The 14,923-nt window shown below is 38.8% G+C and overlaps 1 protein-coding gene across 2 annotated transcripts; it reads right to left on the minus strand.

Moving 5' to 3' along the window:
* Nucleotides 1-635: 635 nt before the first annotated feature.
* Nucleotides 636-14,923, minus strand: LOC148373683 (very-long-chain enoyl-CoA reductase-like). Of its 2 annotated transcripts, none has more exons than XM_088353646.1 (11): nucleotides 14,756-14,923; nucleotides 10,723-10,774; nucleotides 10,596-10,640; nucleotides 10,425-10,528; nucleotides 7,469-7,584; nucleotides 7,277-7,382; nucleotides 7,117-7,189; nucleotides 7,005-7,048; nucleotides 6,868-6,925; nucleotides 6,709-6,797; nucleotides 636-1,381 (listed from the first exon to the last, which is right to left on the minus strand). In XM_088353646.1, the coding sequence occupies exons 1-11, from the start codon at nucleotides 14,921-14,923 to the stop codon at nucleotides 1,208-1,210; spliced, it is 1,029 nt and encodes a 342-aa protein (XP_088209772.1). In that variant the 3' UTR covers nucleotides 636-1,207. The 2 variants fall into 2 exon arrangements, with proteins under 2 accessions (XP_088209772.1, XP_088209773.1); XM_088353647.1 differs by having other exon boundaries at nucleotides 7,457-7,584.

A 14,923-nucleotide genomic window follows, 5' to 3' on the forward strand; every position in this document is an offset into this window, starting at 1 on the left:
TGCGTAAAAGTAATTTCCCACTGAACCTAATAGCGAAGTGGGCCACCTTTGGCAGCGATTACAAAACTCAAATGTTTACGATAATTGGTAATGAGGCTTTCACGACGCTGAGGAGTAATTCTGGCCCATTCTTCTCTGCAAAATTGTTTCAAATCTGCCATATTGGAGAGTTGTGTAGCATGAACTGCCTGTTTAAGGTCACACCAATGCATTTCAATTGGAATTAAATCTGGACTTTGACTTGGTTACTCCAGAACCTTCATTTTCAGTTCAAGGGCATGGACTGACGACCGGATGTTCTCCTTCAGGGTTATCTGGTGAACACCCAAATTCATTATTCTGTCAACAACAGCATGTTGTCCTGGTCCTGAAGCAGCAGCAGACCCAGACCATCAAACTGCCACCACCAGGTTAATTAAATTCAACAAAGGTGGTGGCAATCAATTTTGGGTGTGGCCTGTGGAATTGAACGCAGCTTTTCCAAAACTGATAGTCAGTTATTTCGTGAGTTAACAAGGGGGGAGCATTACCTTTGTGCCCTAATAAACGGAATCAACATTTCAAAACTGCATTTTGTATTTTCTTGGGTCGTCTCAGTGTGATATTATAATTAGTTTCTTGTTTTGTGAGTGATACATATGCATAAAACAAGAAAATCAGAAGTGGGGCAAATACATTTGTTCGCACTCTTAAGAGCACAACACAGAGACAACACACCACCAACAACATTTTGTGGGGTTGGTTTATTTGGTGAGGTGGTGTGTTTAATTACTTGGCACGTGGATCGACTTGGTGTTTTGTGTCAAATTGTATAATAGCAACAAGAGTGTGTTGCTATCAGCACGTCTGCCTCACATTTCACAGGTTCAATTCCAGCTACAGGCCTTTTTGTGTGGAGTATGCATGTTCTCCCCGTGCCTTCAGGCACGCCGGTTTCCTCCCACATTCCAAAAGCATGGGCCCAAGCACCGCAGCTACCCTTGGTAGGATAAATGGTTTAGAGAATGAATAAATATAATTATGGCATGATGTTATGAGGACATGTTCACGTTCTACAAGACTACGCTTGGATTCACGCTCATTATTATTAATTTCATAATTGTTGTTATCATTACGAAAAAGTACAAACACGATTAATGCCGGGCCGTGAAAATATTGTCAGACAACGAACTCGCCCGTGACACAGAAAAAGTTGCCGACCACTGTTCTAAAGGACAAATGGCAGGATGGAGGATCGCAGACTTGGGTAGTCTTTGAACTCCTTCAAGTAGACTCGGTGTTTTCCTCTGGCCCACACGCTCATCTGCACCAAGGTGGCCAGCGTGAAGAGAGCCACCGGCAGGCACTGGGTCATTACGCTCAAGCCAAGCCACGAGCCCACCTAGACACGCATGGAGATGATGTTTTTATTTGGTATTGCTATTGGAATACATATTGACTACATCTGTCGGTAGGTAATCATCTGTCCATACAAACCATTCAAATTAAGGCTTGAAGCAAGTCCAGGAAAACGACTTTAATTGCCGTGGAAACCACAAAACACATACGAGACAGTACTGTATAGGAAATCTTTTTATATTTTAGCTTTACCATCTGAGCTATTTCTACTGCCCAAACTCAAAAAGCAATTTATTTTAACATTTAATGATTTGAAACTTTATTCTGGCCGACAGTGAAAGACTGGCGGTCCTGTCTACCTCGAGGTTGTGGGTTGGATTCAAACCTTCCTGTCTGGGATTTGTATGTTCTCCCCTTCTATGGAGGACCAATCCTGCCAAGTCTATAAAACCTACCTAATCTAAATTTAATCTGCGTGTGTTTTATGTGATTTGTAGGCTTCAAAACAGCAGAACCGTTTTTCGTGAACATTTACGCAGTACTTTAAGCCTCCGCAAGTGGCTTTAGTTAACTTTCATATCAAGGCACTGCCCATAAATGCCATCAAAATCGATAAACCTTTGCTTTTGCAGGGTCCCTACTGCCCTCTGCTGGCCAAATTGGGTACTGCAGCTTTTGACGACTGACCACTCCAAGTAGCCGAATCCAATCTTCCATCTGAACCAACACCTTTCTACACCTGTTTCTTATAGACACCTTTCAACAAACCACAGCCCCAAAAACCTCGCCCATGTAAAATGCCAGGCAACGCCGGACCATTTGCTGCTGTAGAGAAAATATATACAGGTAAATAAATAAAAACCCTACAAATATATAACATAAATAAACCAACACATAAGAAAATCTTGTAATACAAAGATATATGACAAATGAAATGTATTCATATAATTATCCATTTTGGCATTTATTTTGTTATTTCGGAATATTTTTTTTCGCGTACTTTCTTACAACAAAATGTTACTCAAATGAGGGGGCGGGTCAAACTGGCTCAGCGTTTGAACTATTGGTCGATAGCCTAGCCTTTTAACCAATAGATAAAAGCGTGGAAAACTGGGCCGCCTTCTCATTAGAATAACATTTTTTTGTGATAATACACAACATACATTACAAAATAAACACCAGAATAAATAAATAAAATAGTAAAAGAAGAAATGCATAAACAAATAAATTACATTTATACTATATATTTAGGTATTACGAGATATATGCATGTGTTTATATATGGTATACTGTATATTTATCCATTTACAGTATTCGTTTATCAATGTATATGACAGGATCAGTCCTCCATACCCAAGCAGGATTGCGTGGTCTCCTGTACTATAGTTTCCCCCTCCAGTACCAAATCATGCATGCTTTGGTGAGGAGATATCTCTAATTTTCCCTGGGTATAAAAGAGGGGTTAAAAGGAATCAAGACTTGAAAATGTAGGACGGTTTCACCTTGGAGCAGTAGGGGGAGACCATGAGCAAGTGTAAAGTCAGAGAACACACTCAACACTACCATGCACTTGGAAAGTACAGTACTCACCGCACTCCACTTCGTTCACATTTTCTACTGTTACAGTACCGGGTATTATTTCAAAATGGATTCATCCGTTTTCGCTTTAGAATTCTACTCACAGCACCGAATCCTGTCAAGGTGACCACACATTTAGGAGCTTTTAGCAAAAACCACATGACTAAAAGTCCAAAATTCCAATAATTCTGTTGATTAGACGTAATTTGAAAAGGTACACATTTAAGAGTGCATTAAGGGTGGGCGATACTTGGGTTTTTGGTATCGATCCGATCCAAGTAAATACAGGGTCGTCGTCGAGGCTATTACAGAGTTTGCAATCTTCTTATGCGTGAGAAAGATGAACAGGATATATTGGGTCTTTTTTTCGGCATATTTATTCCGTACCAACAAGCGAACAGCACAACACCGCAATCTGCAATGAGCAAACAAAAAAGGGTGCGTGCGTAATGACATCACGCAGTGGAAACGTCCTACCGTAATACCATGAGTAAGAGCGCTATTAAATTGACCAATTAGATAATAATAATAATAATAATTTCCTTGTATTGTCATTCTGTGTAACAATGTACACAGAACGAAATGTCGATTGCATCTGACCCGATGCAGCCGCAGCCAAGAGAGGGCGCCGCCGATGAGTAGTATCGAACGATACTCATGATACTGATACTTTTTGCTCGAAAATGGCAAACGGATTGAACGATAAACCCCCTTTGCGTTTGTTTATATTTATGATAAACACAACACGAAGATTTTAGGCGCTAACATTTTTGGATCTTATGAAATAAATACAATGCAAACTTGATATTTATAATAAATACACGTAATCATTTCTTTTACGACGGTTTCAGAATAAAATTCAAAAGAGTATTTTAAATTATAACCATGTCAACATTACCATTAAAATTTGTACACGTTTATTTGACAATAAAGACAAACAGTGCAAGTAATGTAGACCAAAAAAGTAAAACATTAACAGAACAAAATATAAAATACTTCTCCCAAACAACTCATCCAAGAAAGCAGAGATGTAAACAAAAATTCAAATACTGTACAAAAATGTCAACAAGATAATTAGAATACCTTCCATTACACAATATTCACCACCCGTGAGCAAAGCAACCTGTATATAAACCGCATGCGCCAACATTTAAACATGTACCACAGTCACAGGTTTAATCCAATTCTGACTTTAGGTGCCGTAATTGTAACTGCAAATATAGTACACAATCCATCCACCACAATCGGCAACATGAACGGAAAATGATACCGGTAGTTAGAATTTAATGCAAACCTTTAAAGTCCAGGTCCCGTTGAAAGTAATCCAATGAAAAAAATGTATATTTCCAAAGTTAAGGGTGGGAAAAATATATATCCACTATTGTCCGCTGCAACAACGAAGAGATTTAACTCAGCTTTACCCCACTTCCTATCAGCCCGCATTTGCTCCGCCCCTTCTTTTTGATTCGCTCGTAGAAAACGTATTACAATAAGTCTCTAAAATAAATACATTACAAAAATATACAGTCGCAAATACATATTATACATGGTTACACATACTTACAAAGAATATTTACAAAGAAAGACGGTACACCTGAGAGAGTTTCTAAAGCTTTAGTAATAATAATAATAATATAACTTTCATCCCAAACCATGCCTGTGAAAGGTACCACCATGCTACTCCTAACGCGCTCGCAACGCCTAAAGCGCAGCTGATAAAAAAAAAAAGCCATACCGCAATTGCCAAATTCACCTTAAACCGTCTTCAGCTTTCTCCTTATAACTGTCGCCATCAAGGGCGTTTTCTTCCTTTGTCATACGGACAATTCGAACGAAAACTAAGAGGATGCAGATGCAGTCTACCTCGGCGCACGATTCCACTGGTCTAAATCTTACCTTTTGTACTCGAGTGCCGTATATATATATATATATATATATATATATATATATATATATATATATATATATATATCAAACTATATTCTTCGTGTGTTGTTTTTGGCAGTTAGCCCCTTTTCGGCTGCTCGCTCTTTGTTGTACCATCACTGTAACCACCTGCATAGGCATTCTCCTTAAAAGGCACTAAAACCTGGCTCATTTGACTATTTACTACGTAAAACCGATTTACTGACGGGCTTGCTAGGGTGCCGGTGTTACTCACTTGACGCCACAGCTCAAGATGTCAAAGACGAGACAGGTTGTCTTTAAAATGCATTATCTCGTAAATTTGTTGAAATATACTGATGAAATATGTCTTGTTTTTTATGCAAAAATCATGTGCCATTGCCTCACATTTTGCGAGCTTAGGATTTTGGATTGGAATTTTTAAGCGACAGGAACTGGGAGACAAGTCAGGAAGACTTACATTCGCGTGGTTTCTTAGTTTTTTTTTTAACATATTAATACATTTGCAGAATTCTCACAACTAGTTTACATTTTTTTAAGGAGTGTCGTGTGTAGAATTTTGAGGAAGAAAATAAATCAATTTTGGAACGGGGATTTAACACGACAAAATGTGGAAAAGATGAAGCACTGGGAATATTTTGCATTGTAAAATGAATATAGGAAGTACAAAATTGAATCAAAGATCTATGATTAAATTATGTTGGACAAAGATAAAACTGTCATTCAAAATTGTGTCATTTTTCGTGAAAACGATATACTATTATTTTTTTAATGTTCTCAAAATTATTTAAGAGATTGCATTCTGGGGTACTTTTGGGAAAACTGTGGCCCACGGTCCAAAATGCCTGACATGCTTTTTAATCCAGACAGCCGAATCAAAACTGTAAAAATCTGAGAATATTTTATTGCTGACTACATTTTTCTGTACATGCTAGTCAAGTCGAGTCACGTCATGTTTATTTGTACAGCCCTTAATCACAACGAGTTTTAAAGGGCTGGACAGACCACACATTATTGCAAACTACAGACTATTATTACACCATCCCCTGATCTGAAACCTACATGAGGGCCAGGAAAAACTCAAACACCTCAACATGAGGAAAATGAAGAAACCTTGATAAGGGACCGCACATGAAGTAATCCCATTTCCAGGATGACCAGGCTGCAATGGATGTTGCAATAAATAATACACAGATATTGTCAACATGAAATCTTGGTCATTCATAAGCTATAGTGTAGAAGTGTGTTTTAAGCTTGGATATTTTTTTTTTCTTTTTAAAAGACCTTCATTGAATTTTTGAGTCTTTCTTTCTAGATTAAGTGCTTAAAAAGGAACTTATAATAACTTTATTTATCAAAACCAATTTGACTACATGGTCTATTTATAAACAAATATAAGCTGAAATATAACATTTAAATGTCGATGTCTGAATTCACATTTATTTTTTAATACATTTAAGGAAAATCAAAATAAACTAATATTATCTTTTTTCCTCACGTATTACTGATGTAAAGGAATCGAGGCTGTATTGTCAGATACAAAAAAATCCAATGTTTTTTTTCCCTCATAGTACAGTCCGTCTGCGGATTTTTTTATCCCGATGCGACCCGCCACTCAAAAGGTTTGCTCACCCCTGATTTAAGGCAACGTGCACACACACACACAAAACAAGACAACTTATCAATTATATGTCTTGAAGTGTTGCGCTTTTCACAGGCACTGAAACATTAATGCAGTTGTAATTTCAATTTAATTTTAACTGTACAGTACCTTTTTCCATAAACTGAAAAGGGAATGTGACATATTTTGTGTTGGCAGAAACTTAGAAGACGCTAGGGGGTTTTCACCTACTATTTCAAAGATTTAATGTTTGATTTAGTTCTTACCTCATACGTGTAGTTTGGGCAGGACACCAAACAGAAAATCCATGTGAAGGGATTCTTCGTTGGGTAAGGAATCTTTTTGACTTTTACACCTGAGATGACAGCAAAAAAGTTTTTAACTGTTGTATACCGTAAACACGTACACTCAAACTGCTTAACTACCTGGCTGCTTGAGGTTACGGAGCGTAACGTGGATGGAGAAATTCCCAACTTGGCAAAACTGAGTGCATACAAACAAAAACATTCTTCCTTGAGTACTCACTTTCTAGTTGTAGCATCAAATTTAGCGTGAACCCTACCCAAAAAATGTAAAGTCCGATATTCACCTGCTGCTGCCCATAAACTACAAACAAATAAAGTGAACTCATGATTGAAGAAACGTCAGCGAGGGAATGTGATAGCGGCATTTACGTGGTGGCGTGTAGAGCGGGTGGTTGATGTAGTACGCCATCCAGGCGGCGGTACTCCAGTAAAATCCACAATTCTGCAATGGTTTTCATTTCATTTCAGAAAAAATGATAACAGCAATCTCCTTGCCCGTATTTTCCCGGTAAACTTTGGGCGCAGTCACCTTGAATATGTTCCGTAGAGGCATTGTCCCGTGAGAAATGCGGTGAACAAATAGCGTCTCCAGAATCTTTTTGATGTAATGTAAACTGTGACAGATGCAAGCAGAACTACACAAAATGTAAAGGAAAGCACATTAAAAAAATACATTAACTATGAATTGATAGTTGAAGAGTCATGTTGCGTAAATACTGACTGTACGACCCAGTTGTTGCTAGTAGTGAAGTCGTATTTTGGAGCATAAAAGAAGGGGAGGCGGAAATAAAACAATAAATAGATGACTAGTGGACCCACGCACTCAGCAAGGAACACCTATAAAGTAAGCAAAGCAAAATTCACATATGACAGGTCAATGTCTGTTCAACTAGCTTTTCTTTAAAAAGGACGGGAGAAATTTGTAGTTCCCAAGTAATTGACCCATAAAGACTCAAATCCCGACACCCTTTAACCAGGCAAGTGTTTGCCAAAAATTAGAATGAATTCAGTCACGGACACAAATCTGGGTTCAATCTTTGGTCTTGACTTTCCTTGTCATCTGTTATGTATATTTATTTGCTAGGTTTCTGTTTTTAACACATTTAAAAAGAAGATGGTTGCCAAGGTTGTCAATTATTTTATTTACGTACAGTTTATCGTTTTGTCTATGGTTCGTTGTTTCGCTTAAGATACACTATTTTACTATTGTCCCCTCAAGTTGCCGTGCTTTGATTTCCACACTGCTTGTGGCTGATCTCCTTTTTGTAACCTTTAAGATATGATGTAAAGGTGTTCAGGGGGTGGGTTGGGACTTCAGAACGGGAGTTTGAACCCCTCATCTGAGGACTTCCACCCCTGTCCTCCTTGCTAGTAAAAATCCATCGATGCCTTCTCTCTTTATTTTGAATGATAACTCAAGTTTAAACTTGACATTTCTGTTCTTTCCACGACGGTCTGCTATTTGCCTGAAGGTTTCAGTCATGGTGCTTGATGTCCTTGCCCAAGGCGGTGAATTCTCTGTGTCTGGGAGTGAAGGGTTAATGCATAATCCAGCTGGGGAGGGGCATCTGGAGTATCAGGGGTGAGTACAATTCGCACGTGCATGGGTAGTAGATCGTGCGCAGCACTAGTTTAAGTCCTGAGTATACTATTCCCTGTTAGGTGGTTGCAGAGGTGGTCTTACACATGCACCCACACCTAGAGACAATTTGGACTCACTCATCAACCTGTCAAGCCTGCTTTTGGTATGTGGAAAGATAACAGAGGGACCAATTTTAGCTTACTCAAGCACAGAGTGAACATGCTAACTACACACAGGCAAGCCAGAAGTTGGAATTAAGCCTAGAAACTCTAAAATGTGAAGCAGACCAGCTGACCAGTTATCCACCTTTCTGCCTTCACTTGGCCCTATAAACTGCCTGTGTAATCTCAACGATCCAGTCTTGATTTGATCTGGTTCCAAATATGTTCAACCTCTCAGTCTTGTTGGACCCCTTAAAATCTTGGTTTCAACTTAGTCGGGACTCAAAATTTATGTCGTTACATTGTTCCTTTTCTTTCTGTCTGGACCAACTTTGATTTTTTCAAGTCTTGTTTTTTTGGGTGGTCTTAATAGGGTTCAATGCATTGTTCTTGACTTGATCTCTCATCTAAGTTTCTAGAAGTTTTGCTTTTCAAATACTTGGTCCAAAGTGTTGAGGTAATATTTTTGTTCCAGTTTTGGTCATGACCACAGCATATGTGTCCAGTCTTGTTCGAGATCTCCTCAACACTTTGAATCCTTGGTTTAGACCAGAATTCCACAGAGTTCTTTTACTAATATACTATTTTACAAACATGGGGGGTAGCAACGTGGCACAGTGAGGAAGACGAGAGCCCTCGGAGAAATAGGGCCATGAGATTAGATGTCCCGAGATTGATAGGCATTGTGGGATTTGAGAGGAAAGCAAACGACCACAAATGGTATGCGCGTATGTGCGCTCGAGGGAATTTACTTATTGGGGTTAGGGTGACTCTTTGAATTTGATGTTGTAATACTTTCTGTGGCAGATTGTTTTTTGGGCACATCGGTCTTAAAAGGGGATTTACGCAATTTAAGCCATCTCTTAGCACTACTGCTCTCACTGCACAATTATAAAAATCATCACTACTCAACACGTCTTGGAATAAGAGCTTGCTCTGTCCACTCCACGCATCGGCCCGGTATTGCAGTACCTCCGGGAACGGTGCATTCGCAATGATCGCAACAAGGCTTTAGGGCTAGGACCTTAGCTTAGCCTTTGGCTGAGAGTAAGTGTCCCGGCTCCTAGGCTTTGTAGCATATAATGAACTGACCGATAACGGATAATGGATAATGAATAACGAAGATAGATCAATAACCCTTAAAAACCCCTTTAGGGCTAGGACCTTAGCTTGGCCTTTTGGCTGAGAATAAGTGTCCCGGCTCCTAGGCTCTGTAGCGTATTATGAACTGACCGATAACGGATAATGGATAATGAATAACGAAGATAGAACAATAACCCTTAAAAACCCCAAAACCCCTTGGAATTGTGTACTGCACTGATCGCTGCATGGCTCTGTGTCTGGGACCTTGACTCGGCCTCTTGGCTGAGAGCAAGTGTCTCGGCCCCTTGGCTTTGTAGCGTATTATGATTTGACCGTTAACGGATAATTGATAAAGAATATAGAACAATAAACCTTACAAAATCCCCCCAACACAAAACAACAACTGAACCAAATGGACAAATTCAGAAACATGAAGATATGTCACACGGTACCAAGCAGATAGATGCTTATTAAAAAATCATGAATGCGTGCCATTTTCAATACTATTAGACGTTTGCAGTTACAAGTGCTACTCAGGACAACCAATTACAATGGCACTGTGAGGGCAAGGCTGATCGCTGACTTTAGTTAAAATAAACCATTTTACAGTTAGGAGGTTGTAGTTACATCAATCATTTTTATCATCATTTTACTGTTTTGACAGTCCTGACAAGTAAATGAAATACAATACTGTAGTTTTTTTTGTACAACTGTCATTATAGCACTGACATTGGAAACCCGAAAGAACTGAAGCTTAGAGGTCGCACATCTGCCAGTAAAGATATTAATTTCATAGTCACCTTCCAGTACTATTTTCACATGCTAAACAGATCACGTGTGTCTGAACTTACAGTTCCCCATGTGAGTTGTGGTCCGAGGTCACTGAAGTAGAAACTGGCTGTGGTTCCCACAGGAAGTGTTTGTAAAACTTCTTCATCTCTGAGACACTTTGTTTCTGAGAAAACAAATGGCATCATGACCAAGATGACCTCTTCACTTATTACATGAGCTGATGCACCCACTTGGATCCAGGCGCAGAGATTGTCGTGCCGGGTACCATTTTGGATCTGTCAAAATGGACATACCTGTAGTGAAACATTAAACTGTTGTATTTTTTTTCTTTTTTAAAATACACCAAAACATACGTACATGATTTATGAAACAATGCCTTGATGTCCAAAACAGTGGCAGTTGGCTCCACCTGAAATCAAAAGTATGTTTTTTTTAGCGTTTTAACACTTGGTAAACATTTGCTGTCTTGATTCCTGGAAGTTTTGATCTTCGATCGTCTTCAATCTCAAGGAACACCTATAGAGTAAGCAAAGCAAAATTCACCTTCAACAGGTCAATAACTTGCTTTTCTTTAGAAAGGAGAGAACTTTGTAGTTCTCAAGTAATTGGCCCATAAAGACTCAAATCCTTAACCCAGAACATTTGTGTCTGTCGTGAACTCACTTAATCATAATAACGAGATAGAATATTATATTTATTATTATAATAACTGTCACCAACTGTTATTATCACTATTGTTGTTATTAATTTGAGAGGTAAGCCCGTCCGTGGCACAGTTTTGAGGTCATTGGATCAAATCCAGCTACCAGTCTGCCTGTGCGGAGTTTGCATGTTCTTCCCGTGCTTGCGTGGGTTCACTCTGGGCACTGCGGTTTTCTCCCACATTCCAAAAAAAGACATGCCAGGTCGATTGTCCCTAATTATAACATCACACAAAGACGGCCCTGCATTGACTGGCAACCAGTTAGGGGTATCCCCTGCCCACTGCCCGAGGATAGCTGGGATGGGCTCCAGCAGCCCCGCGACTCTAATGAGGATAAGCGCTGCAGATAATGGATGGATGTGTGGATGGTGCCTGAATGACATTTATTGTTTATTATCGTTATAGAGTTTATAGATGGGTTAAAGAAATAATTAATCTGGAATTATCACAACTATTACGATGATGATGATGATTGTTTTAACTTTTTAACTGTTGTGTGACTATTATTGTATTTGTATTAGTATATCCAAACAATGTCAATGAGCAGAAGCCTTATTCAGTCAATAGGAAGGTCAAGCTAATATTTAAGGTAGTTATCATTATTATAAGTATTTTCATGATTATTATTTTGTTGTTGTTATCATTGTTGTTATTAGTATTATTATCATCATTATCAACCTTATGACTTTTCTTATTGTTGACCGTTATTGTTGTTATTTTACTGTCACCATTATGTTATGCAAATTCATCACATTCTGGATCTATATTCATAAACAAAACAATGAGGTTAAATAAATATGTTGGTGATGATGGTGAAAACAAAACTAAAATTAAATTAACGGGGATACAATCACATAGAAATATATTTCAATAAGAACACAAAACAGACATGTCCTGAAAAACTCGGTTGGGGCAGACAAGTAGGAGCTTGATGCTGGACGCATCCGGCTTAAGCTCCCTTGTCGTGTCTTTTCATTGCATGGTTTAGGACACTTAGCAATGGATGGTCTTGTTGCCTGTGGGCAAACCCCCTCTACCAGCAGGTCCAAAAATGCTTCGTATGATGGACAACACACACCACAAAAAAGTAAGTTGTCACCTTGAGCAACAATGACAATTTGTCAGAGACCTGAAACGGAGACAGGATCCACTTGCGTTCGTTTTTCTCAGTTTTATTTATAAGGAAGAAAAGGCTTGCACCCACGATCCGGTGATCGTCGGTCAAGGGTAGCAGATCGCTCGGAACGCGGAAGTGGCACTTCCGTGGCGAGCGAAGGCAGTGTCGGGAGTGGGGGAAGAACAGATCGAAGGCCGGAACGATGGAGCAAAAACGCAATCGAGTTCAGTTAAGGGGTTGGAGCCTTGAATCAAACAGGAATCAGGACAGGAGAAAGTCAGGGTCAAAAAGGCTTGCCTAGCGGGAGCTGAGGTTCGCAGATGGACTGACAACGGGTGACTGGAAGACGGGGGTTTAAAAAGAGATAAGCAGCCAATCAGAGTCTGAGGCAGTTGGCGCCAAAGGAGCAGACTCAGGTGCCTTGCATTAGTAATCACGACACAATTATTGTTTTTATAATAGATACTCTACTACGGTATATAGTATACTGAAACAGTATGGAGACAGCAATGACTATAATGATGACGGTGAAAATAGTAATGGTTATGATAATGATGATGATGATGATGTTAAAGTGACTCTGCATCCATAGAACCTATGTAAATATGTATATTTATTGTCTTATGTGAATACACAAGAGATCTATCCGTAAGACAATTGTTAAGGAAGTCAAGGGGTAGGAATGAATAAGCACATGCTTCTTCCTATTCTTTTTCAGACATGTTACATAAACATTGTTTTTGCTTTTGTTTTCATCATGTTTGAAATAAAGTTTCATTCATCTTTCAATCATTGACTCCCTCATAGTTGAAGTCTACCCTTTGGTTCAATAATGCGTTGTTTGTGGTTTTCTTTCAGAGGTCGCCTGAGATAGATGCAATTAATCAAAGTGTTGTGTTTAGACTAATAGGGGTCCATATAAATCATTTTAGTTTATTTCCATTTGCGTGTTCTTGTGGTGGTCAGAAGCAAGAATGTGTATATGCATATACTGTTTGTATGGTTTTATGACAAAATCTGCCCTTAAACATGTTTTTGGTTTACATTAGTTCTTTTTACAAATTCGTAAGTGTTCCTTGAATGTATTTGTTAGGTCGTCATGAAACCTACTGCTTGCAACCATATTAGCTGTTGAGAACCGTGATGTTGCGTTGTCATTTGCTGTCTTGGTTCAACCAACTGTCAATATTACGGAAAATTGCTTTGCTCTCCACTGAGGCTCGGCTTCCTGTAAACTTGTTTCTCTCTCTAAGTATTTGTCCGTTTTACTTTATTTTAGCGACCTACTGACCAAGTATCGTATTTATTCGAGTATAATTTGCAATTTTTTAACTTTGTGCGTATTATCAACGAGCACTGGAGTAACACACGTATATGCTTTAAGGTAGTATATTATGGTATTTGTGCAATTACTTAACAGTTAAAGATATTGCTAAACACAATCGATATTACATGCAACTACATCTCTCACCCTCAAGAAACCTTACGAGTATTTTTAGGAATTATATCCAAATCACTTGGACTGACGCGAAGTGGCAGGGCGGGCTGCCACTTGCAGCTACCGGCTGGGCCTTCACCGCTACCTGCTCCGCCTTCGCCTCGACTTCTATGTTTCCGTGCCCTGTTGTTTTTGTTTGTAAGAAATTTAATCCTATTAACGAGGTAGACAACCGACGTATAATCTCAAATGAACTGTATTGATCACTTGCGTGTGCGACATGACGTCACACGTCACAACACTGCCCCTGGGGCATACTAGTGAACAATTGAGATGTTTAATTGATTGATTGATTGATTGATTGACTAGTTGATTGGGGACTGGTTGACATTTTATTTTTTTCGTCAAATACAAGGTTACAATACATTAAAAAAAATCAACAACATTGATAAACAATGACAAAACAGAAGGAAAAAAAGGCTGATGGGAAAAGGCCAGAGCTTATCTTGGTTGCATCCCCTGGAGAGTCCAAACACTCCTCATATAAATTAAATCATCAAACCAGATGATTTTAACAAGGTATTATATGTAATATGCATCGCAGCTAATCATCATGACAAATGGAAATAATCACCAGCACTTGATATACCTGTATGTTCAAATGAAAATTGTAAAATAATATTTTTTCATCACACCATTTGATTCAACATAATCACACAACCTGCAATACCCAGCAACCTTGACTCAACGTTTGTCACTCACAATGCTTAGTTTAAGCCAAGGATAAGGTGAACCAACATTTAGAAAGATTTTTAATCAGAAATTTACGGTGTGCGCTTTACACCTTTGCACACTATACTAAAAAAACCCCGGTGTATTGTGGTATATCTGGCTTTCCATCTATGATTAGTTGTATTTTTCACAGATAGACTTTTCCAACCTACTGCACTGCTATGATTATGTCATATTTGGCATAGTACTTTGTCCAAAACAACATACTTATTAAACTCTATTTCCCCTAACATGCTTCCCACAGTTAAAAAGTCTTAGTAGCTTCAGATCACGGACTCCAAAAATAAACAATCCTACAGTCATCATTTATAATCCTAAAATAAATAAAAACAAAAGTTACCTTGTCCAATAGAAGCAGTTTCTCTTTAGTCTTCGCATCCACGATCTCTACCTCAAAGTAAACTATCCGTTTGGGCTTTTTTGGTGGTTTGGGCCTCGGTCTAGAAGAAGTCTTCTTCTCAGTCTCTGAAGTATTCACATTCTTTGCCTCTAGGGCAAGAACATCCAT

The sequence above is a fragment of the Urocampus carinirostris genome, chromosome 1, assembly GCF_059441175.1.
Source record: "Urocampus carinirostris isolate Australia breed hairy pipefish chromosome 1, RoL_Ucar_1.0, whole genome shotgun sequence".
Taxonomy (NCBI): domain Eukaryota; kingdom Metazoa; phylum Chordata; class Actinopteri; order Syngnathiformes; family Syngnathidae; genus Urocampus; species Urocampus carinirostris.

Bases quoted from the DNA above. Each gene is read 5' to 3' on its own strand.
- LOC148373683 (XM_088353647.1), bottom strand. From the start codon at position 14,923: ATGGATGTTCTTGCCCTAGAGGCAAAGAATGTGAATACTTCAGAGACT. The intron at 10,775-14,755 runs GTAACTTTTGTT...TTTTGATTTCAG, and splicing joins AACTGCTTCTATTGGACAAG to GTGGAGCCAACTGCCACTGT. The intron at 7,190-7,276 runs GTGACTGCGCCC...AAACCATTGCAG, and splicing joins CTCTACGGAACATATTCAAG to AATTGTGGATTTTACTGGAG.